Source organism: Haliotis cracherodii, unplaced genomic scaffold (genome assembly GCF_022045235.1).
Source record: "Haliotis cracherodii isolate W230 unplaced genomic scaffold, xgHalCrac1.p SCAF_2, whole genome shotgun sequence".
NCBI lineage: Eukaryota > Metazoa > Mollusca > Gastropoda > Lepetellida > Haliotidae > Haliotis > Haliotis cracherodii.
This window is the reverse complement of record NW_027266275.1, coordinates 42,603,813-42,623,220: the sequence shown is the minus strand read 5'-3', so window position 1 is coordinate 42,623,220 and position 19,408 is coordinate 42,603,813. Positions and strand designations below refer to the sequence as shown.

The window sequence follows — 19,408 nt, the reverse complement described above, 5'->3', positions numbered from 1 at the left end:
TAGAGCTGACTGAGGAGGATTTCGTTAAATTCAAAAAGAGATTAGTAACCGTTGATGAAACATGGGACTACCACTATTATCCGAGTCAAAACGTCAATCCATGGAATGACATCATTCCACTTCTCCGGCACCAACGAAACTCAAGTCTTCAAGATCAGTGAAGAAAGTTACGGCCACTGTATTCTGGGTGTGATCCTTGTTGATTACTTAGAAAGTCAAAAGACGATTACCGGTGCCTACTCTGCTGATTTGCTTCATCGCCTGAGAGATTCTATCAAAGAAAAGCGGCGAGGAATGCTGACTGCTGGAGTTCCTCTTCTCACACCTCTCGACAATGTGGGTCCGAAGAGCTAACCCACCATCCATACTTGCCAGACATGGCACCACGTGATTTCCTAAACAGAAAGAACACCTTCGTGGAAAGCGCTATGACGGTGATCCCAGCCGTGCCTTGGGTTTTCAGGGTGGTTTCAGAAAACTACTTCCTCACTGGAATTGAAACGCATCACTATCGATAAGAAAAGTGCATTAAAAGCATGGAGATTATGTTAGGAAAAAAGAAAAACAATTCACAATTGTTGATTTTGTTTGTTAGCCTCAGAACGTGTTGACAAGCCCTCGTATCATAGCTGTGAAAATTAGTGAAAACTAGCGGATGAAAACTATATTGACAAACCGATGGATCATTACAATAACAGGTATGTTAGACGCGTAGGTATTGACTCAATATGGCTGAAATGGCTATTGCCGGTAAAGCCACATTTTCAGCTGAGTGCATTTCGCCTATTCTAGCGGGTAATTAATTAATCCGATTACCGATACCTTTATATGAGTGTCCCACATTTAAATTACTAAGCGCGGTACTCCCAGACTGAGCGAGGCGACCAGTTCCTACACCGTGAAGAACATTGATCATTTGTGTACTGCAGACATTGTATTTTGTGATGGTACATTTTATGCCTGTCCCAAGTTGTTTGATCAGATTTATTGTTTACATGCTGAGGTGTTTGGCCATATGTTTCCATTAGTTTACTGTTTGTTGTCCAATCGAACAAAAGTTATGTTAACATGTTTCAGTACCTATGCGATTTTGCTAGTAGAGGAGGTCTAGAGTTTGCCCTACTTACAATTCAGTTGGACTTTGAACGTGCAGCTCACAATGCCGTGACTGAGGTATTTCCTTGGACATTAGTTAGAGGGTGTTTCTTTCACTTCACCCAATGTATCTGGAGGAGGGTGCAGAAAGAAGGTCTGGTGTTGGACTATAAGGAAGATAAGGAGGAGAAAAAGCTGGTGACAAGAGCTGCTGCCCTCCCTCTAGTACCTTGTGACAAAGTGGATGATGTGTGGCTTGATGCCATTGCTGACTCTCCTGCTGGCCCTAAAGTGACTGCCTTCATGGACTACGTGACAACCTGTTGGGTTCAAGGAGGGGCCTTCATGCCAGAGATTTGGAACCATTTCGAAAACCAAGGCCACCGTACCAACAATCACCTGGAAGTGTTGCACAACAAGATAAAGAAACTTGCCAAGAAGTGCCACCCGAACATCTACGAGGTAGTGAAGCTATTTCAGCGAGAGCAGTCACTCAAAGAGTTTGCAGTCCTGAGACTCTCACACCAGTGATCAGAACCTTCACGAAGAAAGAAGTACAGAGCAATCGATGCACGTATTGTGTCCCTCAAGATTCAGCTCCTGAACCCACACCTGAGTGAGATGGAATATGCTGACTACGTGGGCGACCTCCTTCATCTGCATTATGATATTCATATGCTATTCATATTCATCAATGTAAAGTTTTGATGAATATGTTATCCTTGTTGAATAGAAAATGAGAAAACAAGACTTGTTTTGTTATATACGGTAACCTGTTAGAATCACAAAGCATGTTTTGACAGCATAGCCGCGAGAGCCACATTATACAATCACGCAACCATAACCATTGCCGCAAGAGCCACATCAATTTGGGCTATCTATTTTCGAAATGTGGCTTTGCCGGCCTGTAACCATTACAACATTTTCAACGCAATACATTACCCGCTTCTCACCTGTTGTGACTTCGATAGCCGTAGCAATCACATTTTAGGAAAAAGAAAGTATATGGCAGTTCACAAAATGTTTTATAATACTTCTTTATCTAAACTGTAGTTTTAATGCCGGGTAATAAAGTGTAGTGTAGTCCCAGACGACTAGAATGAGGACGGTTATGATGTGTGATCTGAATGTTACTTTCCCGGCGGAGATCCTCGTTACTCATGATATTGACCACTTGTTTACCAAGGTCAGGCTCGTGACATAGTATATAGATGCTACAACACGGTATATAGATGCTACAACACGGTATATAGATGCTATAACACAGTATATAGATGCTACAACACAGTATATAAATGCTACAACACGTTAAATAGATGCTACAACACGGTATATAGATGCTACAACACAGTATATAGATGCTACAACACAGTATATAGATGCTACAACACGTTATATAGATGCTACAACACGGTATATAGATGCTACAACACAGTATATAGATGCAACAACACAGTACATAGATGCAACAACACGGTATATAGATGCTACAACACAGTATATAGATGCTACAACACAGTATATAGATGCTACAACACAGTATATAGATGCTTCAACACAGTATATAGATGCTACAATACGGTATATAGATGCTACAATACGGTATATAGATGCTACAACACGGCATATAGATGCTTCAACACAGTATATAGATGCTACAACACGGCACATAGATGCTACAACACAGTATATAGATGCTACAACACAGTATATAGATGCTACAATACGGCATATAGATGCTACAACGCGGTATATAGATGCTACAACACGGTATATAGATGCTACAACACGGTATATAGATGCTACAACACGGTTGGCAATAACACGAACAGCCCCAAGAGTAGGTACACATGAGGCAATACCAACATGCTTCACCATACCCATTGTCTCGGCTGGGCGAGGACAGCTTGTAGGGAACACTGTGAGATAGGCACGCAAAACATATAGTAAATACAATACATTCTATAAAAAGTTGTTGGTTTTTTTCTTTGGAGTGATATAGAGGAGACAGTATGCCCCAGTCATGTGAGGTGGAAACACATGGATACTGTGCTATCTGTCACCATCCATTACCCCACATCGAGACAGATAGACTAATAATATGTGCCAAGGAAGATTAAAGTTGTAACACTTTTCTGGTCAGACACATATCTAAGATTGTACTGTCAGTTACATATTTCAACACTTCCTCTTGAATCTTAAACATTTGATATGAATGTTAATCCTTGAAGATCTCTCACATTTTTGCAGAATCATTAAATGGTAACATTAATCGTATAAAAACTGACCCTGAAATCCAAGGGTCACAAGGTGCAAACAAGGAGACCTTGAAGTTCTCGAGTAGGTGCCACTCTGCTGTTGTTACAGTCTAATATTTACACAAGAGCACTAATCCATAATTACTGTTGGTGAACTTCACCTTCGAGTCGGCGTTTGTGTGTGCCCCAGAGGCCGCTCAGCTCTGGCCGGCGCCATGTTTACTTTCTTGTGTGCTGGACTATTCCTTAGACTCATTGTAAAATACACGTGACAAACTTTTTAAGGGTAATGTTTTTATCTGGTAACTGCAGAATTTGTAGAAAGCCCACAGATTACAGGTCTAACATAAACGCGGTTAGACAATCACTAGGACAAATCCTCTTAACATACAGGCTCAATGTACATTTTTCATGTCGATATACAATGGAAAGAAGTAGTGGCAGTCATGTGTTTTAGATGTAGCCAAAAGCCAAGTTATAAGAATGTATGTAGCAATGTATTTACTGTCATCGTGTGAGCGTGTAACAGAGCTTGATAGTGATACTGTTGCAAGTCGGAGTTAAACCGAATACTACTACTTACGACAAGTTTCACCTAGCGCTGACTAGTGATGTTTCCGTCCATGATGCAATAAGGTTATGTGTACATATACTATATGGACGTATGAGTTGGTTTCACCGCCACGGTTCACAGTAGTTCAGGTGTGTCGTGTCAGATTAATGAGGAAGGGACGTCTTTGCATTTAGATCACAGAGGTTTAACACATGAGCATGTTTGCGATCCTGACAAGCCAGTGTTCATAACCAAGGGAATCTGGGACGAACCAAAGTCACTAGCGTCTGGAAATATAAGTGACGTATCTTTGCGAGGTGCTTACTTTTCAAATCACTGGAGCCCCTGTACAAGGAGTGTTATGTGCTTTCGAGTAACTTGTAAAGGGCATATTTCGTCCATGAACATTTTGTGGCGTTGTTGTCACTGTACGTATACTACTATTTAATCTTTACTCAGTGCTTTAATGGGGACACGCGTCATGATTATTAGTCAATGAGACCATCCGGTTACAATGTGAACGTTTTCAGATCGAGTCTATCGTTAGTAGAATGTTTCATAATTATGCAATTATAATTACATTAGACTGAATGGCTGAACTAGTGAAAAACGCTTCTGTTCAACTGTAATAGGTATCTTTCAGAAACCGAGCCAAAAAATAAGAATCATAATGCTAAACAATGTTTGTAACGTTCTGCAACATGATATTCTGATCATCTGTAAACTGTCACCTGATATTCTGATCATCTGTAAATTGTCACATGATATTCTGATCATTTGTAAACTGTCACCTGATATTCTGATCATCTGTAAATTGTCACATGACATTCTGATCATCTGTAAACTGTCACATGATATTCTGATCATCTGTTAAGTGGCACATGATATTCTGATCATCTGTAAACTGTCACATGATATTCTGATCATCTGTTAATTGACGCTTGATATTCTGATCACCTGTAAACTGTCACATGATATTCTGATCACCTGTAAACTGTCACATGATATTCTGATCATCTGTTAATTGACACATGATATTCTGATCACCTGTAAACTGTCACATGATATTCTGATCATCTGTAAATTGTCACATGATATTCTGATCATCTGTAAACTGTCACCTGATATTCTGATCATCTGTAAATTGTCACATGATATTCTGATCACCTGTAAACTGTCACCTGATATTCTGATCATCTGTTAATTGACGCTTGATATTCTGATCACCTGTAAACTGTCACATGATATTCTGATCACCTGTAAACTGTCACATGATATTCTGATCATCTGTAAACTGTCACATGATATTCTGATCATCTATCAATTGTCACATGATATTCTGATCATCTGTGAAGTGGTACATGATATTCTGAACATCTGTTAACTGTCACATGCTATTCTGATCATCTTTTAACTGGTACATCATATTCTGATCATCTGTAAAGTGGTACATGATATTCTGATCACCTGTAAACTGGTACATGATATTCTGATCATCTGTTAAGTGGCACATGCTATTCTGATCATCTGTTAACTGGTACATGATATTCTGATCATCTGTAAAGTGGTACATGATATTCTGATCACCTGTAAACTGGTACATGATATTCTGATCACCTGTAAAGTGGTACATGATATTCTGATCATCTGTAAATTGTCACATGATATACTGATCATCTGTTAACAAGCACATAGTGCTCAGATTTGACACGTTGAAACTGTGTTTGTTTGTTTGTTGTACCTGTGTAAGCGCATCATGTAACTATGTGTGATGTCTACCTTGAACTTGTGGTATATTTGTGTAGAAAGGTTCCAGCTTTAAATGTAGTTTGCCTGACTTCTGTAAGGTGGCCGATGTAAGCTCCCAGAGATGCAGCCAAGGCTTGCTCACTGCGGCTCTTGTTGGTTCATCGTCCGATTTCAGTCTCCATTATGGCTGTTGATGTTTACCACACGCAGTCCCAGACTAAGGCGATTACAGGTTTGAGCAAACATTGACCCCGGGTCAGTCACACTCCTGTTGGCTTCTGTTTCAACATTCAGAGTGGGCAAAAACTCATTTGATAGATGAACGTTTCGGGAACTGTGCTATCATCATTGTTGAACTGTTCGGTTCTACATACAATACATTACATTTAGGGACCCGTGAAGATCCGGCTAGAGAATAGGTCTTCAGCAACCCATGCTTGCCGTAAGAGGCGACTATGCTTGTCGTAAGAGGCGACTAACGGGATCGGGTGGTCAGGCTCGCTGACTTGGTTGATGCATGTCATCGTATCCCACTGCGTAGATTGATGATCATGATGTCAATCACTGGATTGCCTGGTCCCGACTACCGTCATATACTGAAATATTGCTGAGTGCGGCGTTAAACAACAAACAAAACAATCACAACATTACATTTAGCGAATCTCATCATCTTATTCCCCAATGCTTCAGTAAGATCGTTATAGGAATAGAGAACTGAACGTATACTTAGTATTAACAAGTGTCAGTACAAGCTGCGCCTGCACAGCAGTGTACATTTAGTGTCAAGAAGGTGATGCAAGCATTAAGCTGGCGGCAAAGGTCCACCCTTCCCCACGACATAGCAGGATGCAGACACCTGCTTAGTACTCCGTGCTCACGCATTCCTTCAGCGTCGCCGACCCTCTGAGCAACAAGCAATATTTCCGGTGCCCCAGTTGTATGCACTATGTTGCGCATGCATGCAAATCCCGTGCAAATCTCACCGACTGTGCCGGAATCTCGGGACGGCCCCAACTCTCTTCAAAATCCACAGCATCAAAATGGACTTTGTTTTAAGCTGTGACAGTGTTATGCAAATCATGTAGCCTTCCAAATGATAGGTTATTCGAGAAATGTAATGGTAGATATTTGAAGGAGTTACGGACGCCAGTTTCAACGACTGTAGACAGATGCCCTATAGTTATCTTGACGTTGATCTTTCCAATTATGTGCGGCGGCCGAGAAAGAGAGGAAGCGCACCTTAATCTCGAAAATCATCCGCAAAAAAGCCATTATTGTCAAAAATGTAGGTGAGCAACATCCTCGTCCTATCTTACATCCCGATCCTGGAGAAGCGAACAGCAGGATGTGTCAAATGATCGTCAAGAACAAACTCCCAACCATCTGATGTTGTAATACACTCAATATCGACATAGCATCTCCTCCTGAACCATAATTTAAGATCCAATCAACTGACGCAGCTTTGCAGCAACATACTGGTACTGAACGACACCATGATAGTGACACGGAGAGTTGCTGTGGCTTTGTGTTTTAATTATTTATACATTTTTTATTTGCATAATTTGTTTGCACAAAATTAACATACACCACAGTTGTTAGAAGCAAGATTCTTCCAAGTTAGGAACTGAATACTTTCCGTTTGCAATCAGTGGGTTATTACAAGTTGCATTACATAGGGCTCAGTATTTCAACTGTATATGGTATGGTTGAACTAAATGACTAACACACAGTTCTTCATAAATCCCCGACTGGCACACATGTACTTATTTTGAAAATGATTATGATCGATATTTCTTCATTACATCTTTAAACATTAGATCACGGAGTGCATAAGAATAGATATGAAATTGATATTGCCATGTTGATTACAACCCATTTTATGCCAAAGAAGGCATAACGGTTTTAATGTGCAGCAGCCACTGATGATAACGAAACAGACAATTATGAATATAAAATAATATGTCACTGTAAGTGGCCTCTATGTGTTTGCATTTGTGATCGTTATAACTATGACCATATATCTATGTTAAAATAGCCCGCTAACCTGATATTATAGTGTACAGTGAGATAACTCTGTTCCTCCCGTGTGTTTCAGGGCCGTGCCCAATCAGCCTTCCTCTACAGAAACACGAGTACCCAACCCGCATCCACCAGATCGAGGCTGAAGAAGAGTTGGACATCGACGACATAGACAGGCAAGTGAAGGACACCATTAACACAATCTGGTTTTAACTCGGATGTGAGACATATAATTCCACAAATCCCTATATGTTTGTGTTTTGTCCTCCATTACTTCATTACTCACAGTGAACATATATTAAGTGTAAACTTTTTTTATTTCATGTAGTTTTTAACTTTGTATTTTACAAGAAAGCGTGTATATGTATATGGACATTGAAAATGATGTGTTGAGCATGTGTATGAGAAATTTTGCTAGTGGGTCTTTTACTTCGCTCGTTGAACCGCCATTTTCCTGTGAACAGGTTCAACCACCGGTCACCGCTGGGCCTGATCCAGGAGTACAATGGCTTCCGTCAGGGGAGTCGCGAAACGTCGCTTGATGACATCCAGGAGGAAGAGGAGGAGTCGGACTGTATGTCCATCTACAGTCGCAGGGTCGGAGCCAAGAGTCTGGGCAAGAACAGCATCTATGAGGAGGCCGAGACGGTGTTCTCCTCTCATTCCATGATTGAGATTACCAGGGACTGTGGAGGTGGGTCAGGATTGACTCCAATCCATGAGGATAGCAAAAGAAACAGTCCTGTGATACCAGAGGAAGATTATAGCGCTGATGAATCCGGCATTTCCGCTCACTCAGATGCTGAGGACAAGACAGGCTATACACCGTCTAGTTCTGATGAGTCACACAACAAGAAATGCTGGGATGGATCATCTGATTCTGCCATGAGGGACTCTGACGGATCCTCTTCTATGTGTTCTGATGCTGAGGTAACTGCTACTGTGGCCCAACTGCATATACCTAAAAATGGAAACCCTCCAAACGTGGTTTCCAGTGATGACATGAGTGGCGACGATGGTCAGCCATTAGCCAAGAATAGTCTCCCCGACTCTGATGATACCGGCTTGTTTTCGATCAGTGAAAATACAGATGGACATGGTTCTGATGAAGCTAGTCGAGAACGCCTTCCTCGATTTTCACTTCCTACAGCAGAAAGCCGAAGTTTGAAGAGTCTGGACATCCCCCCGGGTCACTCCAGGAAGTGGAGCAGCACCTCCTCAAGTGATGATGAAGCAGCAGTCACTGTCCCCAACGTCCATCGTTACAAGTCTAGAGGAAATCATGCTTATCTTCAGTCATCTCAGAACCAAGGGCCCAAACCTTCCACATCTGAAGACGACCACCTGTACTCTGAAATCACAATTGTCAGTGATGCTGACGAGTCCGATGCCGAGGATACTGACATGGTTCCAAAAATGAGTGCCACATCTGCGGACCTACTCAAGAGAAGTCCTGGGCGAGGACAAACAAAGCAGGAGATTACAATCAGCTCGGGATCTCTTGCTGACATCATGCGACAAAGCATCAGCATGGGAACTTTCACCAGGAAAGGAAAGCTTATGACCCAGAAGAAAACGTGCAACCCGGTGTTTGACTCCTCCAGTATCAAAAAGGAAAGACAGGCAGCTGCCGAGAGGAGACTGTCTGTCACAAAACGACTGAGCCAGTCATCTGATGACGATATCCCTAGTCCGTATGACAGTTCAGACGATTCCAGGTCATCAAATGATAGCAGTAAACCCAAATGTGGGCAAAAGATTAAGGCGTTACAAGATATTCTGATCAAACAATCTCTTCCGTTTGCAAACCCTGCCTTCTTCATGGTATCACCAAAGAAAGAGGAGTCAGTATCTCAGCCTAGCAGTCCAATAGAAAAGAAGCCTGTTGAACATATCTATGAACCCAAGCCGAAAGTAGTGAATTCAGTACCAAGAACTGTCCCTCCCGGAACTGTGCCTCCTCCCCCACCCCCACCTCCCCCACCACCAAGTACTCTCCCCAAGGTGCAGAGACCAGTAGCAAAGTCGTCCAACTCGTCAAATATCATGCGTAGGGTGTCAGAAAAAGCTTACTGTAAGGGTAAGGATTCTGATGACTACTGTCTCGATACAGAGACGAAAACAAGGATTAAGTCCATCAAGTCCATGCTGCAGAGAGCCAGTAGCGTGACCGAGAAGGACGGTGCAGCCCGGACCTTACCAAGATGATGTTTTCACAATACTTCCTGTACCCAACGACATTGTGATGAATTCTATGACTGTGATATGTTGATACGACTTTTCACTCTCTATGCCATAGTAGACGAGGCAGAATAACATGTAGAGCAATCGGTGACACTAGAGAGTAGGATGCCGGATGACAGAAACAGCATTCTACATGCACAACTCTCCTTTTAGAGGGAAATCGGTGTATAGGAGTGAGTGACAGAGTGACAGAGTGATGTGGATACGAGGTAAATGTTGATGTTGATGACCTGGAGATACACATTGCGGACATCGGCGTCACCCTCAAGCTGAGGAACACGGTACACAGTGTGATAATACACCCAGAGACAGTGTACATAGAGGTTATGCTTGGAATATGTATGACCATTAACCTCCATTTGTAAGATTCAGGAAAGTCAAATCAAACATGCGCTTGTGTGACCATACTGTGATGACGCATCTGGAGAAAGACTGTACTCTGGAATCATGTGTGACCAATTGGAGTCACCTTAGCATCCACACATTGACAGTACATCATGGACCATTCGTACACCGTAGAGACGAAGTGTGTAGAGCCTCGTGTCAGAATTGTGAGGAAGACCACAAGCTAAATCTCTTCAATGTATGATCACGATTTGCTGGTGGCTTCACTGTAGGTGCGGACAGTGTGTAGACCAATGTGTGCTGGTGGCTCCACGGAACAGTGATAGAGAGGAGAGATTGTCATGTGCTGGTGGCTCCACGGTAACCATGTGCTGGCGGCTCCACGGTAAAGAGATAGAGACGAGAGACTGACATGTGCTGGTAGCTCCATGGTTAAGAGATAGAGAGAAGAGACTAGTATGTGCTGGTGGCTTCACGGTAAAGAGATAGAAAGAAGAGACTAGTATGTGCTGGTGGCTCCACGGTAAAGAGATAGAGAGGAGAGACTACCATGTGCTTGTGGTACGAGGATGTGTGGACATGTGTGGACATGTGTGGACACGGTTTGGAACAGTAATTCTTGGTAAAGTAGCTGAGCAAGGTGACAACTGATTGCACTATGACTTCTCTGACACTGCTGTAACGGGAAGAAGGTCAAGAGTCATGCCCCACTATTCACCTTCTATGATATGGATATACTTCTTGCACTATACGATATTGGTTGGCAGAGATGTTTATTTGGGGTCATTGTGAATAAAGATGCATGTACATGTCCAGTCATTATGACTTTTTAACTAAGCTGGTGTCTTGTAATCCCCAAACCAAATGTTAAAATGATAAATATGTACTACAAGTATTTAATGTAAATGCTGTATCGGCAGTTGTATCTGCTGAATGAAGGTTAGCACATGCAAATATTGAACTGTGTAAGGGAATAATCATTGCCTTGTATATAAGAGATGTATTATTATCTGTTACAGTTGTTATGTACATAATGTTTTTGATTGTTATCTTGTCACACGAAGAGGGTGTTGTTAGCACGAAAAGGGTGTTGTTTGTACGAAGAGGGTGTTGTCAGTACGAAGACGGTGTTGTTTGCACCAAAAAGGTGTTGTTTGCATAGGTCTGTTAATGTATTAGAGATCTTGTTTATTACAACTAAAAGTACAGAAACGAGATATATTTGCATTAATGTGGTTTAAATGTTTTATTAGTTTAATTGTTTAATGATTTCATCCAACGAATCCATAAAAAAAAAAAAAACGTCAACCGACACTACCGACCCTCACTGATTATCAGACAACACAGCTAATATCTTGTTATGCATATTGTTATATATCACATTGCCATATTATTCATATATATTATCAGCTTTGTAATACAACTTATTTTTAATAAAACCCTGAATAATATTCGAGATGGTTGACTGCCAGTTGTTTGTAACGGACTCAAGTACAAAGAAGTAGTGTCTACACAATGAACTGATGTGAGCAGCGTGACAACATATAATAGGGCGAGATGGTCACACATGTAAATATATAATGACCATTTCAAGGCAGAAGAATCTAAATGATTCATCAATGGAACAATATGTTTTTGCTGATGGTGGACAGTGATGATTATTAATCATAACCTAACTACCACAACACTAACCTAACGTTATACCGTAACACTTCCATAACACTATATTGTGACACTGAAATATAGTACCGTAACACTACGGTGATACTTACGGTAACACTACCAGAATGTTACACCGTAACTCTATGCCGTAACATTACCTAATATCATACCGTAATACTACCGTAAGATTAAACTGTAACACTACAGGATAACACCACATAAACACTACTGTACTCCTACCGTATCATTATACCGTAACACCATAGTGATACCATACCGTAACATTACCGTTCATAGTCATTACCTTTAATATATTAGCAGATATAGGATCATTATTCAAGTCTCACAGTGTATATCTATGCTGCACGCCCAAAAGAAATTGTGTTAAGTTTTATCTGGTATTAGACTATGTTGTATTTGTTTGTTTTTTAAATAGTGCCACTGCACTGTAGCTCACATGGATATGAAGTCAACATTTATAATGCCAATAAAGACAGACACTAAAAAAGGGTTGCCGCCAGCATTGATATAATCTGCACAAATACTGAAGACTAAAAGTCAACACTACAATTAAATGATTTAAACAAGACATGATATCATCATACGGAGAAACATACATGCCAAAGTGCAGCTCCCTCACTCAAATATGACTCTTTTAATTTAAGAGCATTGTTGGTCAACACAAGGCCCATATTTGAAATATTGCAAAAAGAAAAACACCGCAAAAATACCCCCCAACATATGTGTTGCAACTAAACAAACATCATTAACTGCTGACGAGGCGGTCATATTGGAAATCGGATTCTAAACTCTTGAACAAATTCGAATGTCCTGATTGGTGGGAACAAACATGGGACATTCATTGTCCTGATTGGTGGGAACAAGCATATGGGACATTCATTGTTCTGATTGGTGGGAACAAGCATGGGACATTCACTGTTCTGATTGGTGGGAACAAGCATGGGACATTCATTGTCCTGATTGTTGGGAACAAGCATGGGACATTCATTGTCCTGATTGGTGGGAACAAGCATGGGACATTCATTGTTCTGATTGGTGGGAACAAGCATGGGACATTCATTGTTCTGATTGGTGGGAACAAGCATGGGACGTTCATTGTCCTGATTGGTGGGAACAAGCATGGGACAAGCATTGGTCTTGTGGGTTTGGAGGAGATGATGTGTACAGTCTGAGGAAACGTATTTGGAGAGAATTAAGAGCCGGGACAAAGTATGCAGGACAAATAAAGGTCAAAATGGAAAATATCGCAAAAATGGAAGATCTGTGTTGAGCACCACTACTAACTACACATATACCGAAATTCATTTTGAAAAAAAGAGTTAGATGTGTATTGGCCACAAGAAATTTCAGCTTGCAATTTGGTCGAAATGCAAAGGTTACATCGAGGTCAAAATTCAAAACATTGGAAAAGCGGAACATATATGTTGAGCCCCGCTACTAACTACACTTGTTCCAAATTTCATTACAATTTTTTTTTCAAAAATGTCTGAGTAATGGGCAAAACTAGTTTTTTTCCAATACAGAGGAGGCGGACATATTGACAATCTCTTGAACAGTCCATTGAGATGGCATCATTGGTGGGAACAAGCATGTGAAATTAAAGCTACATCGGTCTAGTGCTTCCTGGGGAGATGATGTATACAACGCATGCGCAACTACGAGGAATGTCTGGCGACATACGTTCACTTGACTTTCAGTCAGGTGAGCTAAATATGCGCTTAGTCAACAATCTAGGAAAATCGAACGTCAGTGGAAATCACCCCCACCCCCCACCCCCCCACCCCCCCACCCCCACCCCCACCCCACACACACACACACATATACACACACCCACCCCAAACCCCACCCATGAATATAATATATGTCTCCAGTAATGATAACACGTGAAATTACGATTAATGTTTAAGGTGAGGAATTCAGCATATTTTACTCCCGCTTCAATTAATTGTTGAAACAACGAGGTACAGTAGCCCTGAACCAGTTCTGCTAAGCAATCGAAACTTTAAGATACTGTGACTACTGTAGTCGCATTGTTGGAACGGAGTCAAGATTTATAGGTTATCGAAATTATTGAATGTACTTTCAAGAGCCAAGTGTCACTCACAGAGCGATCAAATACAGATAATTCACAAACCACCTACCCCGTAGGGATTCCGGTTTAGAAAAGGTCCCTGCTGACATATGTTAGTCGTAAGGGGAGACTGAATGGATCAGGCTCGAGGACTTGACTGGTGTTTGTCAACGTGCCGTGACGGCATTGGACGGGATTAAGACGTGTAGATCCACTGTGCTGTCCACGTGGGTGGAGGCCTTAAACCCACAGTGGGCGGGGCTTATGTCAGCAATGGACACTATCTTCGGCAAAACTAGTTGACATCTAAAGAAAACATCTCTGCGGCTGTCATTGCGTGATAAGATGTACAAAGCATTATCTGCAGATGATGTGTAGAACATTTTTATGTGGATTAAGAGTGTTTCGGACTGCATTTTTGAGTCTCCTTTTTTTGATAAATCGTAATTTACGGAGTACACACGACTCGCTTATACTCACTATCCCTAGATATTGAAATGCCTTGGCTATATCCTTACGTTTCATAGCAATTTGACACCTTACACAGTAAAACCTCTTGGTACCAAAATCAATACTTATGCAGCGTTGTGTTTCGTGCAACTTCTAATCTGTCTCCGCGTATGGCAAAAGTGGGTCAGCTAATATTGCGTCACGGTGGGATGTCAGTGTGCACATCATGGGTTCCAGCTGTCCATATGAGCTTCAATCAGCCATATACACCATAGCGGGCTAAAACCAAATTCAGCTTCATTGCATCTCTGCCTTTTCTTAAGGACTTTAGTACACTTAAGCCAAATAATAGGTTTAAGACCTCCTGTAAGGGACCTTTAACCAACTGAAAAGTCTGAAGCGCATAATGATCGGGTAGTCCCTTCATGGACCCTCGAGGCTGTCATGAGCTGGTGCAGAGACCTCTCCTGATCCCCTTCAACATGCATAACCCCATATATACTTATTTACTCTCTCTCTCTCTCTCTCTCTCTCTCGTAATGGCGGACAATCAGTGCCCAGTCGAGCTTCACGGCTGGCCAGTATTTTTGAGAATTTGAAAGGTGTGTTAGATACCCCATGTATTGTCAAAGCTGAAACCGTGATTGCTTGTTATAACATTTACACCACTTTATATGATGCACAGTTACTTTTTCCGCTAGTATGTACATGCTATTTTATCAAAACCGGGAAGTCGTGCATAACTGCTGGTGCGGCGAGGTGACCCCAAGTTGCACGTGCCGATCAGTGTGTGTTCCTCCTCCCGTCCTGCAGAGGTGTCTCGGCAACCTTGACACATAGAGGCAACTGTGTAATAATGAAATATTTGGTGTGGCCATTACATGGTGTCATAGAGGTATATTACAAATGAGCAAATTGTTTCAACTGTGACAAGTCAGTAAAATAAGCATTGGTTTGTGACGTTTGGAGAGTGAACAAACTGGAGGAATGTGCAGTGATCAAGTACTTGCAGGAAAAGGTCCCCCACGAACATATGAGTACAATACTAGGGAAGTGTGTCCCTTTCCTATGCCACCACAAATTAAAGAGGTGGGCAGGCAGGCAGCAGTGTGGCCTTGAAGACGACCCCCGTCTACACTCTAAATCTGCCACAGAATATGAATGTTCTAATTCGGGCAGCACGTGTTCTATTGCTGAACTCCTGTGATCTGTTGTAGAACGCGTGTGTTCTCTCTTGGGAGAAGTCCATGCACATTTCCAGAGATTATGTGCTGAATATTGTTAGACAAATTTAAATTCGACCATATTTGTGTTTTCGGAATATTTATTTTTGAGAAGAAGAGAGGCTTGTAGATTGGTAAATAAAACAGAAAATGTGTATACGAAGGGTTATATTTTGAGTTTGATGAATGATAAATAGTTTATTAACATGGCATACTTTGTGTTAATAATAACTCATATGTAGTCTGACTAAATACAACAAGAAACATTACTGAAATACAACTCATTGCTAATACATGGAAATAACTTGCATTGGGGACATTTACGTGTATTCTGATGGCTTTCTGATGGCTAATTTTATGGGTGCTCTGAAACATATACGGTCTATTTGATGAACACATGCGTTCTAGGAGAGAACGCATGTGTTCTGCTGTGTTCTATAATCATAAGCAGCACACTAATGTTATAGGCAAGAACACGTGTTCCATTAATAGAACATCGGGATTCCGTTTTTCTAACTAGCATTCAAAGCTGCCCATGCCCTGTTTAGTGACACCAGACATGATTCAGAGAATCCACAGTGTGGTGATGACCGACCAAGGAATGACTGAGCGTCATATTGCTAATTCAGTAGGCATTTCTCAGTGGAGAAAACACTCCTTTATTACAGAAACCTTGACAATGAAGACAGTATCAGCAACAAACTCAACCTGTCTCGTCATAATCTAGCTGTTTGAAGCTGATCCAGAAAGTTTCTGGCAACGATTTGTGACTATGGGTGAAACCTGTGTTCACCACTTAAAAACCAAACAGTCTGCAGGTACTTGATCACTGCACGTCCCTCCAATGTGTCGTCTTTTCAAACGTCACATACCTCCGCTTATAGTACTAACTTGTCACGGATAAACAATTTGCTCAATTAACTCAATTTATTTATACCTCTATGATTTCACATCCACAACAAAATAATTCGCTATTACGCAATTCCTTGTACGCGAGGCTTTGAACTTATTAGTCAACCCTGAAATCGTGGTCAAAATAAATTTCTTGAAATTTTACAGCTCTACACTGCTGATCAATGAACAATCATTTATGATGCAGCCAATCTGCATAAATCCTATTGACATAGATTTTTATAAGTGTTACAAAATAATAAAACATACTATTTATTTATCTCCTAATGAACAGTGAAGATTCGCAATTTGTATGGACCACCTTCCTTGCACATTGCATCGCGCCAACGATCCGTTGTTTCGTCGTGCCGTTAATCTCCATTCGTCGCAGGCAGTCGCATTCCCAGTTTTACACGCAGCCTTTGTTTGGGTGTTGTTGTGAGACGAGAGAAGCCCGCCGGCGTTCAATTTCTTTCAGAGCACTTTTCAATTTGTCATCATGTGATTATACCTGGCAGAGTCCTCGTGAGGCTAGGAGCTTGTTCGGAATGTCAATTCTGAAGGTAATTTTGCATTTCTGTATTTGTTTCGTGAAAACTGTGTTTTGGCAGATGATTAAGACTGGATTGACGTGGTGTCGGGTTCAATTTTGCCAGGACTTGCAAGCTTGGGCCTGTCAACCATATACTAAACAACGAGGAGAAAGGCCGAGTAAATGGTTCCCTGATAGCGTGCGTGATAAGCTTAATGGCTCAACACATAAAACTACAATAAATCAATTTACAAGAATTGCTGTATAACAATGTGGAGAAAACGGGATATTGACTTATTTTTGAAATTAGGAAACGGGTCGTTTCGTTTCCTTTGCACGACAAATTTCGAAGTTCGTGTATTCATTTGTATGGAGCACCCACTCATTATGTCCGAGAAGGTTTAAGACCATGGCCGTTATCGGGACTTCCAATATAATCTAGCGGAACAAAGATAAAATTAGGTACTCGTTTTATCAGGGAAGCCCAGCTTAAGGCAGAATTTAACCCGTAACTAGGGACGCTTACGGCTAGAAACGCGTCTCGTCAAACGTTTGTGGCAGTAATAAGAGAAAGGTGACCTACGCGGTGATTTAATCCCAGCATGCTCACATCGCTCATTCACCAATAGCTTAATTGGGGAGACGTTGTTGTTGTATACTAGCTAATTACACGCTTGTTTAGGTTATAACAAAGAGGTTTACAGACATCAAATGCCTTTTTCTGAAAAAGAGTAAAGTGCTATTTGGTTGATCAGCTGATTTGACACATGTCTGCTAACAGGTTGGGGAAATGACAAGATGAAATTGACAACTAGCAACGCCCTCTGCTCCATCTATGTTATAGGAACATGAACACCATCAAGGTATTCCATGTCTGGTGCTTGTATGTTAATTGTCCTTCCCTTTTTGCATTTGGTCCTTCTGGTGATTGTTTTTACTGATCACAGTTTAAATCCCATGATTGTCACCTGCTCATTATAAACACTATCACATCCTTGCTTGTTCTTAACCGTTAATCAGAACTGATTTCACCTGATGCTTACTAACTTTAAACTATTTAGTGGGCCTGATCATTGTCGAAAATATTTCACAGGTATGTTTATGAAATCTCCCATTTGGTGAATGGTTTGGGTTGTAATAGGGTCCTTTCATTAGTTGATGTTTGCATCTTCATGTATGTATTTTACTGTGCATTTTATCTTACATATGACCCTGCTTAATGGCCTTGTGCAAAGACATTTAAAGTTTTAAAACTGAAGTGATATTGCTGGAATATTGCTAAAAGCGGCGTAGAACAAAACTCACTCCCTCACTCACTTAAAACTGAAACTGTTTCTCCTACTTTGTGTGATGTACGTTTTTGTGTTAGATTATTTCTTCAGGCCATTCCCCTTTGAGTTCATGGATGCATAAATAACCCCCTACATCATGATTGTTTTCAAGGAAGCCAACAAACAATAGGAGCTGATATCACCATCATGACAAAGAAGGAGGTAGAATTTGATATTTTTTTAACTGTTTTTTCTTAGTCTGACACAACAGCTTTTGCCTTGTCACGACCAGATGTCAATTTTACGTCCAACGTCTCACAATGTTTGCATGTCACAGATTAACATTCACACTTGTTGCCCTGGAGGCTGTTTGTATTTGCACACAAGTTTCATGATACTCCACACTTTAGATCTTTGAAGTTCAGTATGAATGTTATTTTTAAACAAATTCTCTTTCTCCGATTTAACAGGTGAATAATAGTTTCTACTGCACTGGGCTGTTCAACATTGTTATTCAAGATGCAGATTGTTTATAAAAACCATGTTACAGAATGTTTTGAAAATATGCAACAAGTTAATGTATTCTATTTGAGGATGTAACAATTCCCTAGTATTTACTCTGTGCCACAGTATGAATGTCATGTATCCAGTCCAAACAACAGGTTTAATTGTAAAATACTATTTCCTGACTTTCTGACTTCTATTTCTCCCTCAGCTTGTAATCAGTTAGCTCCAGTTTACTAAGTATGTTTTGTTTGGTTCTCAAACAGTGCTCAAGATAGACACTGTATCAATGTATTGTACCGATGAAATCTAGTCAAATATGGACAGATTGCAAACTACAACCATATCAAATGTGCCTGCAAACATTACTTTACGCTCTCATGAATAATTGTTACTGTCTCTTGTCTATTTATCCTCAAAGGCGATCTCCAAAACATTGTTAAACTTCTGTTTTAACATTTGACATTTCCTTCTGCTTAAACTTGAATGTCGTTTTGCGTCAGCATTAAGTGGATTTTCT

General features: G+C 40.9%; 1 protein-coding gene across 1 annotated transcript in view; it reads left to right on the top strand.

Moving 5' to 3' along the window:
- Positions 1-17,034: 17,034 nt before the first annotated feature.
- LOC139468126 (serine-rich adhesin for platelets-like) overlaps positions 17,035-19,408 on the top strand; it is a 53,796-nt gene continuing 51,422 nt past the window's right edge. Inside the window, exon 1 of the mRNA XM_071249884.1 lies at positions 17,035-17,144. Within this exon, the coding sequence (XP_071105985.1) occupies positions 17,130-17,144 (15 nt within the window). The 5' untranslated portion in view covers positions 17,035-17,129. The remainder of the gene's footprint in view (positions 17,145-19,408) is intronic.